At 41.2% G+C, this 22,824-nt stretch overlaps 1 protein-coding gene across 1 annotated transcript in view; it reads right to left on the bottom strand.

Annotated features, from left to right (window-relative positions):
• CFAP221 (cilia and flagella associated protein 221) overlaps positions 1–22,824 on the bottom strand; it is a 52,142-nt gene that overhangs the window by 5,399 nt on the left and 23,919 nt on the right. The window contains exons 2-18 of the mRNA XM_054209821.1: positions 15,961–16,145; positions 15,410–15,510; positions 14,312–14,398; positions 14,110–14,205; positions 13,546–13,646; positions 11,022–11,125; positions 8,769–8,928; positions 8,121–8,244; positions 7,923–8,034; positions 7,593–7,701; positions 6,946–7,033; positions 5,502–5,591; positions 4,028–4,123; positions 2,500–2,590; positions 1,735–1,862; positions 1,214–1,294; positions 100–207 (exon numbers count right to left, since the gene is read on the bottom strand). Coding sequence (XP_054065796.1) covers positions 100–207; positions 1,214–1,294; positions 1,735–1,862; positions 2,500–2,590; positions 4,028–4,123; positions 5,502–5,591; positions 6,946–7,033; positions 7,593–7,701; positions 7,923–8,034; positions 8,121–8,244; positions 8,769–8,928; positions 11,022–11,125; positions 13,546–13,646; positions 14,110–14,205; positions 14,312–14,398; positions 15,410–15,510; positions 15,961–16,099 — 1,815 coding nt within the window. The 5' untranslated portion in view covers positions 16,100–16,145. The remainder of the gene's footprint in view (positions 1–99; positions 208–1,213; positions 1,295–1,734; positions 1,863–2,499; positions 2,591–4,027; positions 4,124–5,501; positions 5,592–6,945; positions 7,034–7,592; positions 7,702–7,922; positions 8,035–8,120; positions 8,245–8,768; positions 8,929–11,021; positions 11,126–13,545; positions 13,647–14,109; positions 14,206–14,311; positions 14,399–15,409; positions 15,511–15,960; positions 16,146–22,824) is intronic.

Below are 22,824 nucleotides of genomic sequence, written 5' to 3'. Positions count from 1 at the left end.
TTTTGGTATCAAACTTTTCGACAAAATAAAGCAAATAATTGTAGAAACGTAGGGTTGAGAGTGACTTCAGCAAAGTCTGTATTTGAGAGGACTTGTTACCTGGGCGCCCTGCCTCAGTGGTCGGGAAAGTTTTCGAGGTTTGTAACTTGTGGCTGCATAGTGTGTACAAAATGGCTGATACTTCATAATGCTGGAATGCTGAGGAACCTAAGTGCAAAGAAAAAAGATGTGCTGCAGGAGATGACAATAATCACTTCTGATTAACTCATAGGCAGAATGGAACATTCCAGCTTTATCATGGACACATCACATCTTTGTGGTAAAAGATACTTGGATCTTGTAGTAAAAGACACTTTTGTTGTTTGAGATATAATAATTTCAACTGAGGTGATTCATCTCTCTGTCTGGAGAGGACTATTGCTGACTATAAGCTTGTTACTTATGGGAACAGGTGAGAACTGTTTTTAATAAAAGCATGCTGCATCAAAAGAAGCATGGCCAGCAGATCGAGGGAGGTGACTCTGCCCTCTACTCCGCTCTGGTGAGATGCCACCTGGAGAACTATGTCCAGCTCTGGAGCCCTCAGCACAGGAAAAACATGGACCTGTTGGAGTGAGTCCAGAGGAGGACCATGAAGATGATCAGAGGGATGGAGCACCTCTCCTATGAGGGCAGGCTGAGAGGGTTGGGATTGTTCAGCCTGGAGAAAAGAAGGCTCCACAGAGACCTCATAGCCCCTTCCAGTACCGAAAGGGGGCTACAGGAAAGATCAGGAGGGACTCTTTAGCAGGGAGTGTAGCAATAGGACGAGAGGTAATGGCTTTAGACTGAAGGAGGGTAGGTTTAGATTACATATCAAGAAGAAATTCTTCACTACAAGGGTGGTGAGGCACTGGAACAGGTTGCCCAGAGAAGCTGTGGATGCCCCATCCCTGGAAGTGTTCAAGGTCAGGCTGGATGGGGCTTTGAGCAACCTGGTCTAGTGGGAAGTGTCCCTGCCCATGGCAGGGGGGTTGGAACTAGATAGTCTTTAAGGTCCCTTCCAACCCAAACCATTCTGTGATTCTATGATTCTATGCTAATCATACAGACATATTAAGGCAACATTTCTCTGGGTTACACAGTGGGGTCACTGAATCAGGCAGAAAACATATCTAACTGGACTGGTGAAAGAAAGAAACATGATACAGCTGAGGGAGCTGTACTGACTCACCTTCAAGTCGTAAAAAGGAAGAACGTGTCTGACTTTCACATCTACAGATTCGATAGGAACTAGGCCAAGAGCATCAGGTGCCTGAAAGAATACAGCATTCAAAACCCTGTAATATGGTGGGCATTTTGTTTTGCATTGGCAGCAACCCATCAGCACAGCTACTTGAAAACATACGGAAATAATTATGCATACATTTTGTTTGATCTTTTTCCTGTAATTTCTTGGACTTTTGCATTTCGGTTATTTTTGATTTATTTTCTTCTGCAAAATCATGGATGTTAACTAACTCTGAGCATTAACGCATTACTCAGAATTTTAGAATGCAATTAAGAAAATGCAAAGATTTTTTTATTGTTTTCAGCAGCACCCTTAGTAAATCTGAAGTCCTGAATTAATTTGGTAGAACCCCAGAACACCAGTCACATTATGAAACTTTAATAAAGGCTGGACCTGGGGCCAATATCTTCAACAAAATTCTATGTGTCTTGAGTGTTGGCCACCATTTTAGCTACTATACCTACCAAATAACGTTGAAATTCATGGGAACTGTAAAAGGGAAATTCAAAAGGTAATATACGATCTTCAGATATGCTGGAAGAAAAGCCCTTACATTCTTCACTCTTCTCTGGTTTGCTGAAACTCTTGCTGTCTGTCATGAACGGAAAGCAAATACTAAGATCTTGTAGGATATCTTAATACACTGTTTGAAAAATAGAATCAAGCCAAAAATATATATTTAACATCTTCTTAAAACAGAATGTGTCTAGTAATTTTAATACAAAAAGTAAGTTAATATTTCCTAAAGGCTTTAAATGCCACATCTACAAGATAGCAGACACAATACCTTAACTAGCAGAAAGATCTAATTTCCCCTTTTCTGAAAGGACATCACAGCCCACTCATTCCAGCATGGTCCTCTATCTCATTCCGCTCAGCAAGGCAGATGCAAGTCAGAAGGCCTCTCTTACACCAACTGCCATTACGCCTCTACTTGAAGATGCCCCATGGAAACATTTAAAGTCAGGTTGGACGAGGCTCTGAGCAACCTGATCTAACTGAAGATGTGCCTGCTCATTGCAGGGGCGGGTGGGCTTGATTACCATTAAAGGTCCCTTCAAACCCAACCTATTCTATGATTCTACCACGTCACACCTCTTTTTTGCTGGAAGACTCCTTTGTAAGGACTCTGTCTTTACATTTATATGTAATGCACCTCACACACTGTAGTACAACCTGAATTATCATAATTCATGGCCAAAATATCAACTTGTTCTTCCACTCCTTACCAGACACAGAGCCTTCTGTCAGTCCTCTGGCTTCTCTGGTTAGCCCACGGAACAAAAGTAGTAAACGATTTAGCCGAATCTGAATCACAATCTGAGACAATGATTTTAAAGTTTAATATTAAGCTGAACACTCTAAGATTTACAGCCATAGAAATATACATACATTACAAGTGTATTTATTCTACAGAGCTCACTCAGGTATCTCTATTTCAGAATTTTCGCTGTAGTTTTCTGTTTAGGAGGTAGAAAATGGGGAAGGAGAGATGTAGAATGGACCTCAACTCTACAATGACATTACACAACAAAACAGTTCAAACTTTCACTTAGTTTTACAGTTTAATGAGACTTTTTTCGGCTAGGTCCTAATCCTTCAGCTGTGTCTATTGACATATGCAGATTTAATAATTTAACAATTTAAACGGTCAATTGATCAGGGCCATATGAATACTTGTGACTCTGTGAATGAGGAGAATAAGTAGTAACCTGCATTGTTCAATTTGCCTAGTGCCATATATCACAGGGTAGCAATGAAGAGCCCTAGATTTTAATACCAAAGGGGCCATTCAGCCACCTCCTTATTTGTGCAACACAGGAAAGAGCATTTCATTTCAGGACCTCTGTATCGAGCCTACTATTGTGAATAGAATGGAGAAGAACATCCAAACTGGATAATAGGAGAGCAGGAAATTTCCTTATTGCTTGCTACATTTAGATTTACTGTGAAAAGAGCAGTGGAGATGCAAGATAATATTTAAACCCAATGAGATAAGTGATTTTACTGATTAGTCTTAGGAGGTCCAACCTCCTGCTCCAAGCATGGTCAGCAGTGAGATCAGAATAGGTTGCTCAGGGTTTTTTATCCAATCTGGTCTTGAAAACATCTAAGGATGTAGATGGTACAACCTCTCTGGGCAACCTGATCCAATGACTGACGGTCCTCATGGTGAAAAAGGCTTTCCTTATACACGGTCTCTACCTCTCTTATTTGAATTTACACCCATTGTTTCCCGTGTTCCCACCACGTACCATTCCAAAGATTCTGGCTCCATCATCAATAACCACATAATAGATGTGCTGGAAGGTGCTGCTCTCTCCCTCCACTTTCCCTCTGCAGGCTGAGTAAGTGTCTCTTCACAGCGTCTCCTCACAGAATGAGTGCTCCAGACTCTGAACTTGTTGGTGGCTCTACACTGCACTCACTCCAGCTTACAGATATCCTTCTTGCAGTATGGGCCCAAAACTGGCCACTGTATTCTATATGCATTTTGAAATATTCTCTTTTTTGTGCATTAAGTAATTTTTTAAAAAATCTAAATTCATCTGCATTTGTTTAATATCGATTGCAATACTAAGCACCAGCAGAATCACCAGCTGAAGCACCAGCTGAATACAAAACTTACTTCAGATCCTTATTTCCTATCAAATCCCTGGCTAGCTGTGAAGACCTCTTACGTGCTAGTTTGCACGTTCTTTTGTGCTATTTCCATGGTGTCATGCCATCACACTGCATTCTGGTTGTTCACGTTACCTTGTATGCTGCTTGTTGGAATTTCCTCAACATCCTGTTTCTGTTGTCCCAGGGGTCATTATGGAGCAAGCTGAACGTGGGATGGACGCTTGGATGCTGCATGGTATTTTTTTAAAAACAGAAAAGAAAAAGTTCATCCCTTTTACAACCAGACAAGGGAGAAATTTCCTCCACCCCAAGCCATTCCTTGGCTTGATATGTTATTTCTAAACGTTGATATTTAGTCAAAAGAAAAAGTTTGCAGTGTTGGCATTTAATCAGAAGCCTGCATTTGCACAGGGCTTAATGGGAGGTAATCACTAAATATTTGCAGATGCAGTATGGGGAATACAGATATAATGTAGCATGGTCTGCATCCACTCAAATGACAACCACGTACCTCGACTTAAGTGCAATACACAGGCAGTGAGACAGTGGAGAGAACGGACTAGATCCCTACCAAATACACACTTCACCTTGCACAGATGTGAAGTTGGAATAGGTGTAAGGGCTCAAACCAGGAGCCCAGCAAAACCAGTATCCTGTCTCCAATAACGGCTGATAGTACATACCTGCAGAAGGACAAAAGACCGGAGTAAACTTAGAGTGGTAATTCCCCAGAATAACCTCCTCGCATCTAGTGATCTCTGGCTCTGGACATACTTGAGGCAGAGGTGATGTCTCTATATTTAATGCCTTAAATTGTTGGAATACTCTTTGAACACAAATACATCTCTTTCTTGATGCATTAATCTCTTCTCCAGTTTTAAATTGAGGTGACAGAATAATGTTGCACCAGAAGAGACCCCAGTGGCCCCAGAGTACAGTACCTCTCAACAGGAGGGCAGCCACTCAACCAACATTTAGATTAGGAAGGTCCTCAGAACACCAGCTCCACGTAACCCCATGCCATGCCTCACCAAACAATTTTCAGTACTTTGTAACAGGCGTTACGGTATAGTAGACCAACTCCCACAGCTATTCTGTTCCTCAAGAAGACGGCAATTTATAATAGTGCTAACAAAGTTCCTTCAGTGGCAGGGTATCTATTAAACAAAGCTCCCAATAATCCTAGGGAATGTATTTTAGGAAGTACCTCACACCACAGAGAAGGACAAAAAAATCCAAGTACCGGAAAGGTTCCTGTCAATCTGACCTGCAGGTAAAGGTTGCATATCTTGGGATATACGTAACCTTATGTTTAGGCATGAGAAAGCTACTCCTGAGAGAACTTTCAGAAAAAAGCAATACAAATGTCACGTTAGACCTGCAGATTTCCACTTGTCTCTCATATTAGATCAGAACATCAGAAGATGAATTGTGCATGTAGCACAGTGCTTGCCCTACTGTACTAGAAGTAAAATGGGAAATAAGACACTGGCACAGAAATAGGAATATTAGGAGGAAAAGTATTCAGTGCCAAATATCTGTGGCTGTTTGTTAGCTTAGTAGGGGATAATAGCATATAGCAGGCAATAATAACATATAAACAAACCTGGTCAACAGGCCGGATAACACGTCTGAAAGAAACTTTTACTTCGTTCCTTTGAAACTCCCTTTCTGTGATAGGATCTCCTCTTTGGATCTAATTTGTCACCAGGAAGAACAATCACATTAGTACAAAGCATCCAGTGAATTCTTTCCTCCCTTACAACTAGTGGAATGCACTCACAATGTAACATTCTGGAGGTGCTTGACAAAACACAGACTTCGTTCCCTTCTAGGGAGTGATTATTACAACCCTTGAGCAAGTCAAACAAAGTAAAATAATGTCTTTTTGGGCCTGAGTTTCAATCAGATCTCTGCCCTAATGAAACACAGTTTCCTTTGCGTAGCCAAAATCAGCCAGAGAGGGGTTACAGAACCAACACCCTAAGTTAGCACTCAAAGACATCTTCCCAGACGACAGCGCTACAGAAATTTCCTGCAGCTTTCCACGTTCTGTGCACATCTCTGTCATGGTTTCCAATGTTGCCAAACAGTTTGCTACTGATACCACTTCACTTCTTTGAGACCATCTCAAAGTGATCGGGCATGCTGGATGAACACCAGTGCTTCTTTTCATTGCGCCTCTTCCATCCAGTCCTACTTACCTATTGTTTCATTTCCAGGATACCATTATGTCTTAAACAAAGACCTTGGGGTTATTTTGCAGAGTCAAATTCCCATGATTTTCACAGACTGAGGTTTTAGTTAGTACAATGGAAGATAGACCAATTAAAGGTTTCCAGGACCGCCACTAGTGTGCACACACATAGTGGCCACTTGAGCAATTGATGGAGGGACAGTAAATACTCTGTGAGGCATAAAGACACTAAAGGTGAACACATCGACAGCATAAGCAAAAGCATGGCGCTGTCAGAAAGTTATGGGGGCAACTGTGTAACCAACCAGAGATCTCCAAGCCTCTATGGACAACAGGTAAGTAAATAAATGTTTCTAAACAAAGTTAACATACACCTAATTTAGCGATACAACAATCTCACAATTTAGATCCTCTTTTTACTCACTTCCTCCTTTGTTAGTATTAAATATAATGTTTTAATTAATTCACAGTGCCTAATTCAGTGTGTAAATTAAGCCTTTACCCCATCTATAAATAATTTTACTCCCATAAACAGCTCCTTGGAAGTCAGTGGGATGTCGGAAGGCACTTGAGTATCCAGGACGCATGATAAGGGGGACAAGCCCCACCTGTCCCTGAGGGTTGTGCCATATGGGGAAAAATATTTCCTGCCACCAAGTAATAAAGCTATAACCACAGTAAGAAGTATAGCTAGTGCATGTTTGCATTGATGTATGAAGAAAAACTGAAGATGTAGAGAGCTTGATACAATTCGCTAGTGCACTGCATAATCTGAAAATAGAAGTTTGATTTTAAAATATTATATATAATATAATAAATAATAGAATAGAATAGAAAAACAGCAAAGACTAACCTTGTATTTTTCTTCTTCCCTCTGTCGGTTTTCAATAACCTCTTTTTTAAATTCCACAGAGACAGGATCTTTGCCTTTATGAACTTGCCTGCATTTACAGTGGAGACATGAAAAATGCTTTACTTAATGCATAGTTTGCTTTACTTAAAGACTAACATACTTATTCTCCTCTTCCTAAGGTGTATAAGGGTCCATAACATTCAGCATAAGAGCAGCTTTGTGGATTTCAAATGAAATGACAGTGTGCTTACACATATGACTACTTTACTGCTTTACGCCGTTTGACATACGTGTGCAATTCTCATCACTCCATTATATGTTTTAGCCTTGATTTATTGACAACCCTGACAAAAGCTTCCTTTGCCCTTACGGGCACAAGATGAGACACCTGAAAGCAAGGTTAGGTGAACAAAGTTTTCAGCACGTTTCTTTCTGAATGCATTGGGTACTACTATGGATTACTACTGAGACTGCTCTTAGGCAGAAGAGAAAAAAATGAAAGTAAACCAACAGTAACTCAGCTGTAAAACAAACCTATCAGGACATGAAATGGCAGCACTATGCACTAGTGGATATTGCATACATCATTCATAGTGGCCTGAGTTAAGCAAACCCCAGTATTGTTCCTGTGGTTAACTAACACTTACCACTTCAGATGATTTGCTTCCTCTTCCTGAATATTTTGTTTGACCTTTAGTTGAAATATGGCTTCCTTCATCTCTCTTGTTTTTATCCCGTCACTGCCTTGGCAAAGGGCTGCAGGAATATCAGAAAGCCATATCACACCTCAAACTAGACTGAATTTTTAATTGCGCAATCCACCCATTATGATAACTGGACTCATTAAGACATAAAGCTAAGGTAAGATTTCTTACAGAAACTACAATCACATCACCTCAGCAACTGTGAAGCCAAGTTCCTCATCAGAAACCTACAAATAGCGCTAAGAAGAAGTTTATGCTGCTTAATTACATTACCTTCTTTTAAGTCCTTAATCTTTAGTTTGCCTGGTTCCTGATTCAAAACAGTAGCTACAGCATATGGATTTGACAAGTCTGTGGGGAATCTGAGGTTCTGGTATTCAATTTCCTACAAGATATAAATTAATAGGAAGAAACAGAAACAAGAAAGACTTTAAGCCCAGAAAAGCACTTGCAATTATTATCTCTTCACACCTTTACTTTTTGAATAGGCCTTGGTCGTGGTTGGCTGAATTGGTCTCTTCTCCACACCATGGATTTTCCTGCAGACACAGCTTTTTTCTCTGGAAGTCTTCGTTGTTTGTCAAAATGTTCTTTTCTAAGTGTCAGAAGGACAGATATTCTCTTGTAAGTACTCTGTAAATGGCATGTAAATCTAGTACATGCATTTACACCCCTTTTAGATATACAAGGAGACTGGAAATGTGCCTCCCAAGTAACAAGTGGAAACAAAATTTCTAATCTTCAGAGTTCACAAAAAATTACGTACAGCCCAAAAGACCTTACTGCTCAAAAACTTCTGTATCTTGCAAGGCCTCAGCAATAAGAATGACATAGAAAGGCATAATAGAAGCTGAGGATGCTCAATACTTCGTTAAGGATATGTAACTTCTCATTAGTTTTATTTTGGTACAGTTTCACTTCATCCAGATTAAGGGCGTTGTGAGCACATGATGTAAGAGAGCAGGTACATGCATTAACAGTTAAATTACGTTACTGCATTTTAAGTCTCCATAGATACAAACGCTTAAAATGATTACAGCAAAATGGCATGAAATCCTACTACACAGGCATTTTTTAGCACTGGGCAAAAACACTCAAAAATCAGTGAGCCACACATACATTAGACCCAGATGTGGTGTTGATGTTCCTGTGAATACACATACATATGGTTTTGAGTGAAACTGTGAAATCCGTAACTGCATTGTCATATGTGCTGTTCCATACTCAAGTGGGGAATATTTCACAGTTACTTCCACTTTCCCATTGCCTGGAATGATTCCTGTGATTAGAGGAGAAAAACAGTGAGAGTCCATCTAACGTGAGCCCACTTAAGTATGCCGAAATTGATTCTGGACTACATTTTTTTTAAACAATATCAATGTTTGAATGGATGGCACTAGGCCTGGGAAATATTTCAGGTCTCGAAGTATTTTTCAAGATATTTTGCAATAGTAGAAAGATTTGACAGTAACACTATAATATTTCCTACTGTTGTGAAAATGATTGCCTGTTTACATGTAGAAATTCTTCACTTGCATCTTCCAGTCTGAAGTCTCTGGCACTTCCTGCTTTCATGAACAAAAGCATTATAAGCATATTCCTTTGTGCTCTTCCAAGTTGGGGGAATCATCTGAATTTGATGCATTATTTGTCTCTACTTGTTCTAATTCCCTTATTACCTATTCCATTATTTTCTGAACCGCTTTAACCACCCTTCATATCCCTAAACATTCAGTGCCATCCCACAATATAAGCCCTGATGCTCCTTAGCATTTCTGCAACAAGGAGCTTATTCAGCTCATCAGAAATATTAATTTATCATCTCTGTAATATGACCATTGCCTGGTTTTCTGCATCCTGTAGTTTTAAAGACCAGTTAGTTTCATTGTTGTGTTTTTTTGTTGTGTGCGTGGAACTTGTTAGAGTATTTCATTATTACTGATCTCAGAGCACAATGGCTTGAATAGGGGCTGAAACTTCTTAGTGCTTTTCAGATGGCCTTCAGCACCTCAGTTTCTAGCTACCAAAGTTTCTGACTTAACTTTTACTGGGTTGATATTTTTTCTGGGATATTTTTGTTCCCCTTTCTCCCAAGAACTAAGCCAACTTAGAAAGCATGAATTAGTTCCAGCCACTTTGTCTATGACCATGCAAAAACCCAAAAACTACCTCATGAATTTTACAGCTTCTCCCTAGTTTTACTCCATTGTAATATTGTTCCTTTCCTCCTTTGATATATCAAAACTTCTTTAAGCACAAAGAAAGAAAGAATATTATCCTGAAAGAATGACCCAAAACAAGGCAGAAGCATAGTTCATCTTTGTGAACCACGCATCTGATTGATAGAATCCAACTACTACCACTGGAGAATGAAAATCCATCTGAGAAGACAGGGCAAATTCATATCATTGTACATACAGAAACAACAGCAAATAATCAAAGTTTAAATTCCAGTGTCACAAATGGCACTAAGCACCAGATTTATGAAGGTTTTATTTATTTAGATCTTTATATATTTTCATGGAATTGACCAGACTGCCTAAGTGAATTACGCAGCCAGGTCTCACCCACTTACACATTTTTGTCAGAACACCTGGGCACTTACATGCTTCTGCCGGCACCTGACAAATGTAATAATGATAAAAACTGACCTGCAAACAGTTATACCTGCATCGAGACAGAGCCCTCTCCAGCACTAGGCACAAAAATAGCTGAGCACACCGTAGCCAAAAGTCCCTGCCTCTTGGAAAGCCTGTACACAAAGGTCTAGGCTGAATCTAACATCCACTGCCATCCCATGAAACACCTGCAGCAGTGTGCTTTGTGCCCACCACTGCAACAGCTCCTGAAGCAACAGACACGATTCTATCAAATTCTTACAGACCACTAGGGAACAACAGGTACAAGGATATGTTTGATAGAGCAAAGGCCATCTTTTATTTCCTCTGTGCCCCCAATCAAGTAACAGGACGCATACCTATTCCACGAAGACAGATATCTGTTCCTTTAATGGGGCAGGAGCCAGACAGACCCTGGGGAAAGGTGTGATAAAGACAGGAATGCTGGGCTTCCTGCCTCTCTCCTTTCCAAAGGCTGCACTGGCCAAGAAAGAAGACAAAAGCTGGATGGACTGTTTGGGATGTCCCATATTTTGCCAGAGGTCTGTAGCTGGGCATTGACAAAAGAAATCTACCAGCCACAGAAGGCTATTTGCCATGAGGCTGCACAGGACTAATATTTATCAGCGTGCATTTACCTGGAAATGCTCTGAGGCAAAGGCTTTTTCTGTACAGCACTGAATACACTGTCACGAGTAACTACACTTAATGAATACAGATTTAACATTTAGAATTCTAAATAAATTTAACCTACCAAATGTTGGCTGGACAGAGAAGGCTCTGTGAGGCTGAATAAAATCAATGTGGAATTCAAAATCTATTGGACAGCTGCACTGCAACGGGATAACATACTCCTTGCTGAAAAGAGAGAAAGGAAGAATGAAATTAATGAAACTACAGTTGATCATCAATTACAAGCTGGAAAATTATATTATACACAACATGCACTGAATTTATCTGTGTTCAGAGGGATAGATTACTTATTAATGTGAAAACAGGCATTCCTCATTGTTCCAAAATAGGAAAATATTTCAGATCTTTCACTCAGTGAGGAAATGAGAGCTAAATCTTGATTTGAATACTGGATATTTTACATCTTGACTTACTTTGTCCTACCCATACAGAATCTGAATTACAGAAAAATTTATACAATTTACTTTTTGAGAAGTTATTTATGTGTATCCTCAAATTCTTACAAACTGCAATATCGAGCAAGTACAAACAATCTGAACTGGAGCAACAATAAGTACAGAACCAGAAATCAGCCTTCTCCCATGGCCCTCCTTGTGGAAGACCATGAGAAAAGACCGTGCAGTCTTCAAAAGTGTTGAAAACTCCAACACATCAGAATGACAGGACTTTAATGACCGCAGAAATAATGATACCATGGCCTGATTTTCATAAAAGCCCTTTATGTCTCATGCTGGTTTTGTGAGGGGTATTAGCCCACGTCTTTTCAAGCTGTCTTGCTTTTGTATGCATCTATTTTCATGTATCAAATCGAAACACAAAAGCATTGGTGTAACACCATCCATAATCCTACAAATCAAGACCAATTTACTCAGGCTTATTTATGTTTTTTGTAAACTGTCTGACTGAAATCTTATCCTGCCGATTAGCAAAGAATGCATGTTATATACAGTGTTCCTTTGGAAAGCACATTTTGAAATCCCTAAGGAAATAAACAATAATAGCAAAGTCCTTTTTTCTCTGCCTAAAAATGACCTGTTCATGAAGCAGATGTAACAGCAGACTGGGAAGGCAATTTGTTTTAAGGTGTAGTGCAGCTTGTACAGTAATCAAAGTGCCTAAAAAACAAGACAATTATGCAGCCTGTTGCCTGGTGGACCTTCTGTACCTAAGGAGAAAGCTGCATTGTACAATATAGGTCTTATCCTACACTTACGTAAGTAAAAGGCAGTTTTTCCCTTGACCTCAGTGGTCTATGGATTGAGCCCATAGTCCCTTGGGTTCTGTACAGTATCAAGTATCTCAGAGAGCTTTAATTTTTAGGCAAGTTTTTAATAGCCTAATGATGAAAATTACTGGTAAAAATTAAGGTCTGAAACCATCACTTTTCTCTTCAGGAATTCTTCCAAGTTCCCTCAGGGGCATCTCTGAGGATCCTTGTTGTGTTGAAAAATCTTCCCATTACTTAAAATTTTATCTTGCACTTTGTCTAATCTCTTCTCTGTATTCTAAGAGTATGAAAATTCTGTATGTTTCAGCACTTGTTGTAAAAATGGAGCAAATAAAGAAAATCACATCATGCCTAGAAGCACCCAGAAAGTCAGGACTTATGTTCAGTCCTGTGAGAAAGCTGTAATGTCACTTCTGACAGATTCACTAGTTTAACAGATTAAGGGGAATTAGAAAAACAAATAAACAGAAAGACACAAATGTTCATTCTACAATGCTGGGCTCATTTTTACTGCAGAATTTTGCTTTTTTCTTCTACGTGCCTTGCGTATTCATATTTCTGTGCTTCAGTAAAATCCATGAGTTACTTCTAACGCACAGGCTAAGACAAAATCTAGCTGCTAAGACCTTCAGCTCCTAGAATTCACTCAAATCTTTACACTAACATAAATCACCATAATTACAAATAATATCAATATACTACAGAACTAATCAACAGGATCTCCCTTCTCCTTTTCCCCTTCCTGGTTCCTGTTAACAATTATTACCTATTACTTCATGAGAACAGTCAATGTTACATCTATGCAACAGACAGAGCAAGATGAAGTCTCTATATCATTTAGAGCTCCACACCAGAAGACTACTTTAAATATTTTTAAATAGAAGAAGCAAATCTAATGCCTGATCGGTCTCTGGACTGAGGATAGCTATTTGCTGTCACTTACACCTACCATTACTAGCTCATACCTTCATTTCCAGAACCCTTCATCTTGAAAGGAAGATCCATTCACTTTGGAATTACTAATGCTAAAAAGACATAGCACTTGGGAGCGTACAGATTGCAAACTGCAGCCATGTCACTTCACCATAGGATGACTGAAGTGAGTCAGCACCAATTTAGACTAACTGAAACCCCAGTTCTATCTATGTGTATGTTTAGTTTGCACAGCATTTACTTTCCTGTGAATGTGCACTGCGTGCTTAAAACAGTTCATATACGGAATTATTTTGCAGACCAGATGGTAGCTGACTTCCTTAAAGCTTCCAAGATGTTAAGTTGTACAAATACAGGAAAATGAGATTTTTCAGATTTTGTGTGTGTCTCACAAAATGCGGACAAATGTCTGTCCTTAACTGACCTCTTACCAACTGATACATCAGACAGATTTATAAATGATGGAAACTCTACAACATTCACAGCAGGGTAAGCATGTATAGGAATGACTAATGTATCTTCTCCCTGCAAAAAATAAAAAAAAAGGGGGTAAATATTTATTTCTTACAACGAATAAATGTTATGGAAAGAAAAAAGTTTCTGTAGTAGTTGGCCAGCAAGTGGGCATAAAACATGTTCAAGATCATCACTGTGTTGCACCTCGGGATATTGATATTCTACTTGTTTTCAGTACCCATCTGTCTTTCCATACTTACAGCAACTACCTAGAACTCCTCCAAGACTGCTCTGCTAAGACATTACATCAGTGTGGCACAAAGGCTGCTCTACTGGCAAATAATTACAGAATAAGGAAGATATTCTACCCACAGCTCTGGCTTAAAATTAAATACTCCAATCCAGACTTACTGGCAATAAACCCATGTGGCTCTAGAAGACTAACTGTACCTTTACTTCATCATTATCATCATGTCGTAATAGTTGTTTCATTCCATTACAACTGTAAAGATATTTTGTAATAAATCCTCACCTGACAGTGAATTCGGATGCAGTCATAGTAATATCGCCACTCATCAGGACAAAAATCAACAGTAACTGCATACGACAAGCCAGGAACAAGCCGGTGCTAGAAAACAACACAAAATAAGGTAGAACTCATGAAAAAAGTTGCTTATATGACACAAAACCAGTGCGGCATGCAAAGAACAGTGTGAAGGCTTTCTGACACTTACTGTTTTGTTGTATTTGATCTGAAAATACTTTGTCTGGGGTGGTATTATGTGAAGGTTTATTACATCACCAGAAATATTTATCAGCTTCTGTAGAAAAAAAAGAACCGATACTGCAAAACACTTTACAATAGGTCAATTGAGAATGCCAGCTGTGCTTTTTTTAAGACTACCCATAGCAAAGAAGCTGTATTAAATGAGGAAGTAGTAATTTTTACTTTAGCAGAAATAATTCTGAATATGCTCTGAATTTAAAAGAAAATTATGTAAACCTTGCATCCTGCATTTTTATTCTTTGGAATCAAGTCACAATTCCTTACCTAGGAATAACAGTTAGTCTTGCTAAAGAAGATGCTATTGTTGAATCAAATTCTGGTCCTGTTTTCCTTATGTGCAAAAAGAACAAAAAATGAAACAACCTATTGACTTCGCTTTTACAGACGTCTGAAACAATAGAAATGATGTAATAATCCATGGTTTTGTTTTGGATCACAAAGCAACAAACCTTTGGATGGTGACAGTTCAGACTGTAAAGCCTCCTGCATCTTGTTTACTTTCATTATATCTGGAGAACCTAGTCCACCATAATCACCCAACTTCTGCCTCAAAACACTTACTACATGAATAAAGAAGGCAGACAAAGGGAAAGCAGAGAGAAGAAAAGGAACTACCCAAACCATTCACAAGGAAAGGTAATCGAACCTACACACTGAGTTTCTTTCCTTAGAGTAAATTGCTCTTGGCAGAAGGCCAGAGGTGCTTTCAAAATTTTCCCACTAGTGAACATGTTTGCAGACACAGTGACATTTTGAAAACAGTCTCTTAAGGACTTAAAGCATGAATCCTTGATTCATGACATGCAAGTCATGTATCACTAACACTGCTTGCAGAGACGGGAAACAGAAAGGTAAAACAGAGACTGTAAAGGACAGTGATGCACACAGCATGGTACTCATCTGCTTTGTTACCGCAGGGCCACTGATTTTAAGTGCTGCTTTTTCGAGCACTCCATAGAGCAAAAGGCCTCATGACCACAAGCAGTCTACTCAGCTTCTGTTATGCTTTTATGAACCCCAAGAGGATCCCTGTTCTGACACTCACCAGTGTCTGTTGGTGATGTTTTCCAACTTCGTACCCTCCATAGTGTAACACAGCAGGCTCAGCCTGTACAACCTTGCTCCTCTGAAGTTCTGAATAAATCTCTACAGATAGATAATAAAACGGAGAAAAGGAGACCAGGTGAAACACACATGATGATTGATACTTACATTTATTAGGTATATTTATGTTGCACCCAATGTATTATAGAGAAAATAACAAGAAAGAGAATAAATTTCCTGTGAAGCGGGCGTCACTCTTCAAATGAAAAGTTAAGGCAGCATCTACTACCCCCGCAGAGCCATGATCCTGTCGCCAGTTTATCTTTTGGCATCATGGCTTTAACAAGCCACCCCAAAACATGAGGGTCAGCCAGGATCAGTACACCCACTGTGTCTTTCCTGACTACCTCTCCTATGATTTGGGCTCGTAGGAAGATGCAATTTAAGCAACAGGATGGGAGTTTTGCCTGTGAGTTGCAAAAAAAAAAAAAAAGCAAAGGGCCTCCTAGGATTGCTCCGAGGCTGGGGAATAGTCAGAGAGCAGAAACTTACTTGATTCCAGCAGGTGATTGGGGACAGCATGTCTTTTTTCAGGTTCCTCCACTAGACTGCCCAGAAGGACGCTGGGTATTTTCTTGAAGGCTTTCTTAGCGATCATGATTTCTGTGGAGGCCGATTGAACCACATCCATGTTAGGACAGAAATGGAGTCCAAAGGGTACTAAAATTCCTCAGCACCTGGGGGTGAATCAAAACAACATAATGATCAAGATATCTTCCCTTGCACTGGTAACATCTGTTGCCTAAAACTGCCAAAAATCATTTAGGAGAGGGAGTTACTTTTTCTCCTACTGAAGTACAGAGTGATTCCAGGAAACCTTGCTCCCACTGCAAGCCCTAGCATTTTGGGTGTGTTCATCTGTTCTAGGGCTTATTGGGTACATTTGGCTCTCAGGGCTGTGTAAAACATCTCTCTCCTCCTTCACATCTCCCAGCACAGAGAAGGAGAGAAGGTTCTTCTGATAATTCCACTGTCCAAACTGATGTCTGCAGAGATGTTCTTCCCATCTCTCCTGAGTGTTTGGGTTGTTAACTTGCAGATTCATTTTTAATTTTTAAATATTAATATGAGGGATAAGAAAATCGGCATTTGAATCCTTGGTTTGGATAGCATCATCTGGATTATTTGTTTAGTGAAGATAATTGTAAACCCAGAAGGCCACGGGTATCCTGTGTTAAGTAAGCACAGTTATCAGACAATAAAATTCTCTAATGACAAGTGCAAATATTACACAATAAGGACACCAGATACAAACCATCCACAAGAAATTATCTTCATAAATACAGCACATAGCCCTTGGCTCTCCTAAGAATGGGAGAACTGCATGGAGAACAAGACAAGATACTTTTGGACAAAGTACCAAATTCAAAACCATGCTGGGTTTTTCAACCCTCAAGAAGGAGGCTGAAACCCCTTCATTTTCTATTTGTTCTTCATGAACAGGAAGGTGGGTGCGCAGCTCAGGATGGTGCCGCATTAATATCGACGCACAGCTGAAATCACCCAATGCTAGACCATGTAGACTCCTCCTGCCAGGCTCTTGTCCCGACGCACCTTCCTACTCCTGGAGCAGTGGCACAAAGGCTGATGAGCTGCTTGGACAACTGAGTTTGGTTGCATGATCTACACTGTGGCAGCACTTTAAGATTCAACAGTTCCAAAATTGAATTGTTAGTACCAAGAGCAGTATCGTGTTTGTTTTAACACTCATACTGGCTTGAATGACCTTAAAGGGCCTCAACCTAAAATTAACACTGATCAATAAAAGTTTGAGGGAAGAAAGGCAGAGGGGAGCATCAAAGCAATGCCCAACATACCTGGATCAGCACTTTTGAGGACTGAAAAGATCTACCTCCCCCATTACAGTTTATGGTCTCATCTCTGGTATTTGTATGGTTTTCTAGTCTGCTTTAGATCTTTCAGGCAGAAGTTGAGAGGTGCTTCAAGCTCATAAAGTGCTGTTTTGATTTATGGTCTTGTGCAGCATTAAATAATAAATAAGCAAGAAGCTTAAAATAATGTGCTACCAGAACCCTGGCCTCAATAATATTTTCCACTCCATGCCTCCAAGTACAAATTTTCCACTTGCAATAGAAAATCTGTAAGAGGAACTGTATTATTGTGCACAACAGTAAATTTCTTCTGAGGTAGCGAGACCAACCAAACTCGAACAAAAACATGCCAAAAAAATTCTAAACATAAGGCTTACATTCTTTCCACTTGGGTTGTTCAACTTGAATTTATACAACCACCATCCTCCTTCTCTTGGTCAGCATTCCCCATCAGAAATAGAAGTTTTGAATATATATTAGCAAAGGATTCCCTGTGTAATCTTAACAGTAATGTACCATCATCACTCACCAACTTTAATACCACACTGCAGTATTCCTCAAAGGGCTAATGCAGGACGAATGCTTACGTGCCGAGGTCCTGGAATCTCTGACTGATAGACTGATGTTTTTTATCAGTTTTCCAGGATACCTGAGCAAAGCCGCCAACAGCATAACTCTGGGGCTACGAAATTCCAGTTCCCTTGCAGGCAATGGCAAAACTCACACAATTTCCCTCAGACCAGGGACAGTATCACCCTCCTTCAGTCTGCGCTTGGGCTTTTTGATTCCTTTGTGTCTCAGAGCTCCTAGCACCGCTAGAAAGGGATGCAGTTTAAGGCCATTGCATACTGCCTGAGACTTGCAAAAGCATCGACGTGCTTTAGGAGCAATGGAAAACGTGCTTTTAGGTTCACTCTATATAATTAGGCTAGAAGAGTCTGTCAGCTGACAGAAGCGTTTACAGCTTCGCAACACGTACCCCTGCCGGTGCCGCACCCTCCGCAACCTCCAGCCCCAGGGCCGGACGTCCCGCCCCAACCCCTTTGGGCCTCTGCAAGCGCCGCGCCACGCCGCAAGCCGACTCAACCCTCCCGCCCTCCGCCCCACGCGTCCTCCCGGCGCGGAGGGAGCCCCTGCTGAGCTCGTTGAGCCCCTCACAAGCGGCTCCCACCTCCGGTAGCCCGACAGCCCCCGCCGGCGGCGCGGCCCGGCGCGGCCCGGCCCTCACCTCAGCGCGGCGGAGGGCCGCGCCGGTTGCTGGGCAACGGGGCAGCCCAACCGGGCCGCACCACTCGCGGCTGAGGGGGGGGTGTGTGTGGTGTGTGATGGGGAAACCCGCCGCGCTCGGGGGCGCCCATTCCGTGCGGCGCGGGGGGAGATCCCCTGAGGGACGGTGGGGAGCCAGCGCTGCACGTCATCTGGCTCTGATCGGAAAAGTACAAAAAGGAAAAAAAAACACCTTTTTTTTTTTTTTCCTAGTAAGTGGCGTTTTCAGGATCCACAGTGTGGCCGCAGACACGGCAGAGGCACTTTTTTCTTCAAAAACACATGTCTATTAACACATAGATTGTTCTTCCTTGATAAGGCTCAAATAAAGGTTCTTCTCTGAGGTGAGGCGACACGAAGCCAGCCGGGATCGTGCGGTGTCTGCCGGGGCCTGTGTTGGCTTAAAACAGACTTTGAAAGTTTCACTGCAATCTTTTAAAAAAGAGACCACCTCTTTCACCACTACCTATAAATTCTCACTTTTCAGTATTACAGAGCAGTCCCTTGAAACATAATCCTGAACGTATTTTTCAGTGTATTGCTCTTGCCACCAATAATTTTTTTACTTGTACCCACATGTGTACAGGGGAGAAGGGAAAATACAATTTTCTTCTCTTTTCCTTTCTCCAGACAGGCGACGTGGATGGATTGACGAGACCGAGAAATGCTGAATTAAAACACGACAGTGTTGCTGCCTTGGGTAGACGCAACCTCTTTTGCTGAAGACCCCCTGGCATCCCTTGTAAGTGTTGTCCCAAACCTGTTAAGCCCTCCAGACTCCCAACAGAGTTGATGGAGGAGCCAAAGAGAAAGATTAACACCAAAGGAATCTGCGCTAATATCCTGCAGTAGGTAACACAGAAAATACATTTGAGAGTGTTGGCTTCCCTGGCTCCTTCTGCCGTGGGTGTATTTTGTTTGTCTTGGGCATGAATGTGTGTCTGGGACAAACTGTGTTCATATCCCTGCCATTTTTTTCATGGTGTCTTAAATATAGGCTTAATATAGAAAGCCAGAAATATTTCCAGAACTTTTTTTTCTCTTATGTATTCTAAGAATAAAATTCTTCTCTTTCAGCTTTTCTAACATAGACGTAAAATGTGACCAAAAATAGTGCAACACTCGGTTTGAATAAAAAAGGAAGGAAGAAAAACATCAGATCATAAAATTCAGCTCCCAGAACATAGTTCCCATAACTGGTAAAATGTAATTGCTATTAATGACACCTACACCCTTGGTGAGGCTGGGGAGAGATGCCCAGTGATGACAGCATTCAAGCTGAGTTTAGGAGAAAGTTCAGGATCAGCTTCTATACCAGCTTCGTGCGGACTCCAGCAGCTCACTACCCCATTTCACAGCACGTTTTCTGTCAGAGCTGGTCCTCACCTCACCTCTGCATGTGGCCCAGCGTGCTACATCACTCTAAAGGCACTTAACCCCTCAGAGAGGTACCTAAAGCACCTCCTGTCTGCCAAACCTCCTGTCTCAGCCTTCCTCTCCTAGGTACACGCACCTCTTCCTCATAGCTCCATATGCTCTATCTGCCTTTGGTAGAGCTTTGACCATTTCAAACATCAGGGGAGAAAGCAAGTTAGCGTTTTTCCAAACTATCCATTTACTTCAGCTGAGTAAACAGACTAAGGCAGACAATTTATTCTCCACCTGACAAGCTGGGGAGATGGCTGAAATAATTTTCTCTTGCAGAATGGGGAACCCTCGCAGGAGGCTGGGCTGCCTGACTTGGCTCCCCAGGGCAAGGGGAGATGTCTGCAAAGAGACGTTTTTTGCATGGCACAGTTTGGCACTGAAAACAGATTTGCCATGAGCTTAATCACAGTGTCCCATGCTGAACTTGCTTAGGTCCATGGTTTTGCTGGGTTTTTGTTCTTGTTTCCAAGAAATAGGCCATGGGAATATAGCACAGCAAATAGGGTGTTAACATGTTTCTCATATTCACCTGCTCTGATGTGGAAGCAGAGATGGATGCTGGTTTACACTATCACTGTGCAAACAGACAGATGTACATGTGAATTGTGTTTCTGTGGGAGGAGAATCATAGAATCACAGGATGGCTTGGGCTGGAACCCAAAGATCATCTAATTCCAACCCCCCAGCCATGGGCAGGGACACCTCCCACTAGACCAGGTTACTCAAAGCCCCATCCAGCCTGGCCTTGAACATCTGCAGAAGTTGTGGATGTCCCAGACCTGGAGGTGTTCAAGGTCATGCACCTCTGGAAAAGCACTCCGTAAGGTTTCCTGAGAGGTAGCAAATCAGTGGAAAAGGTAGGTGAAAAGAGGGGATTATCTGCAGATTTCCTTGGGAACAGCTAGTATAAATAAAGATTGTGAAGTAGGATTTAAATAGGTGATTGTCACCTCAGTTTATCTCTATATTCCAAACATGAGATGAAAAATGTGTGTCCTGATTGTCCAGTTGCAACAGGGGCATTACAAACAATTTAATTATTTAGCAAAGAAGGGAGAAAAATGAGTTATTAGATTGAAGCACTAATGGAAAATTGAAGTATTAATAAATAAATATTGACTATCAAAGTTGGTTAGTGTTTGAGAAGTAAACAATCTTACAATCAGAGTAATACAAAGCAAAGTCATTTCTTTTATTTACTCCTAAAGTTACAATTAAAAGTCTTTCAAGATTGCATAAACAAATTCTGATGTTTCATTCTTGGTTTATATTACAGACTTGAAAGAAATTGCAGCAGTGACAAATTTAAAATGGATGTACTGAGTAGGAATGAAGGTAGATGCACACAGCCAAGTGCAACGCTACATTGTTTAATTAAACAAACACCTCGATTCAGGATATGTGAATTCTTGTTAATAATTCTCTATAGTCTGCTGCTGCTTTTAGGTTTCCCAGCCCATGGTGTCTGTCCCACTGCGCTGACATCTGCTGCGCTGCAAGTCAAGCAATTATTTGCACAGGTGAGAATTTTCCAGGTTTTGTTTTGCATCCAGCTTCTTTCAAGTGCTCAGCCTGCACATGAGTATAATGGGAGGGTCACAAAATATCAGGCCCTTCATTCACACCGTTGGTGTTTAAATCCAACATCTCTCCGAAACTCACGGGCAACTATTGCCTATTTCAGAAAATTCCCCACATTCAGAAGTACCTTCAGGAGCAAAGCTCCCTCGATTGCACAAATGCCAGCAAGAGCGGTGGCTTTCAGGAGAAGCTGTTACAATATGAATGGAATAATAAAATATTCCTTGAGCCAAAGGAAGAGAGAGAATGACTTGGCACTCCACCGAGATGATGCAGCATTGCCAATGTGGTTTCTTCAGACTACTGTAATGACATTGTCTGTCTGCCTCTCAGACACCCTTTTAAATAATTTGTTTAACCCTTTGACCCATCCAAACTCTGTGGGAGAGCAGAGCTCTTCAAGAAATGAAAGTTTCTACAAGTTTAGTGTGGACAGGGGCAAGGAAGAGTGAAACGTTTGCCTTTTGAAACGATGCTGTGTGAGTGTGGCAGCTGGGCAGCCAGCACATACAAACCGGGCACTGGGCAGTACAGACGTAGTGTGGGGTTAGAGCAAATGCTGATGCTTGCCCAAGTCCTGCTCTGGGGATGTGGGGAGCCATGAGGGTGGTGTTTACGGAAACAGAGAGCGTTGCAATTCAGCGGTCCAAAGGAGCACATCTAGAGATGAGCTGGAGTCACTGTGGTCAAAGCGGGCATGGGAAAGGGCAACACTCACTAGGAAATCCAGATTTCTTCGTTATGCTGCCCAGCCGATGACTTGCTTAATGCAATTGTTGGATTTTCAGTGCCCAGGTAACGAGCCAGATGTTTTATGGCCATAGTCATTGACTTTACTGGTACATCTGGAGCACACCCTCAGTAGATTGGAGAGCAGACCCTAAGTTTTGGGCAGCTGCTCATCACATTTGACCTGTCCTGGGTCACAGGTAGTGGTAAATTGGAAAAGATGGTAAAAGATGTTTCAAGACACTTTGCCAAGCTGAGGACTGCAGTGGTTTGAGAAAGAGCACTAGTGCACCGTACAAACTTTGGCTCTTTTTGAGGCTGTATTCATTATTGTGCTACAAGTGAACTTGGCAAGTAAGGGTTTGGAGCGCCTGCCCTGGCAGCTGGGAGCCCGTACCCAGGTTAAAAACACAGCCCCTTTGCAGTAGTTTTGACACAAAACAAAAACTGGAAAAAAAAAAAAAACGCTCTGCTTGCAGGGAAGGGGACTGCTGAGGAACTACCTGTGGGGAGCCCCGGA

The sequence above is a fragment of the Rissa tridactyla genome, chromosome 7 (assembly GCF_028500815.1).
Source record: "Rissa tridactyla isolate bRisTri1 chromosome 7, bRisTri1.patW.cur.20221130, whole genome shotgun sequence".
NCBI classification, from domain to species: Eukaryota; Metazoa; Chordata; class Aves; order Charadriiformes; family Laridae; genus Rissa; species Rissa tridactyla.
Note: the sequence above shows the minus strand (reverse complement) of the source record. Positions and strands in the feature narration are given on the sequence as shown.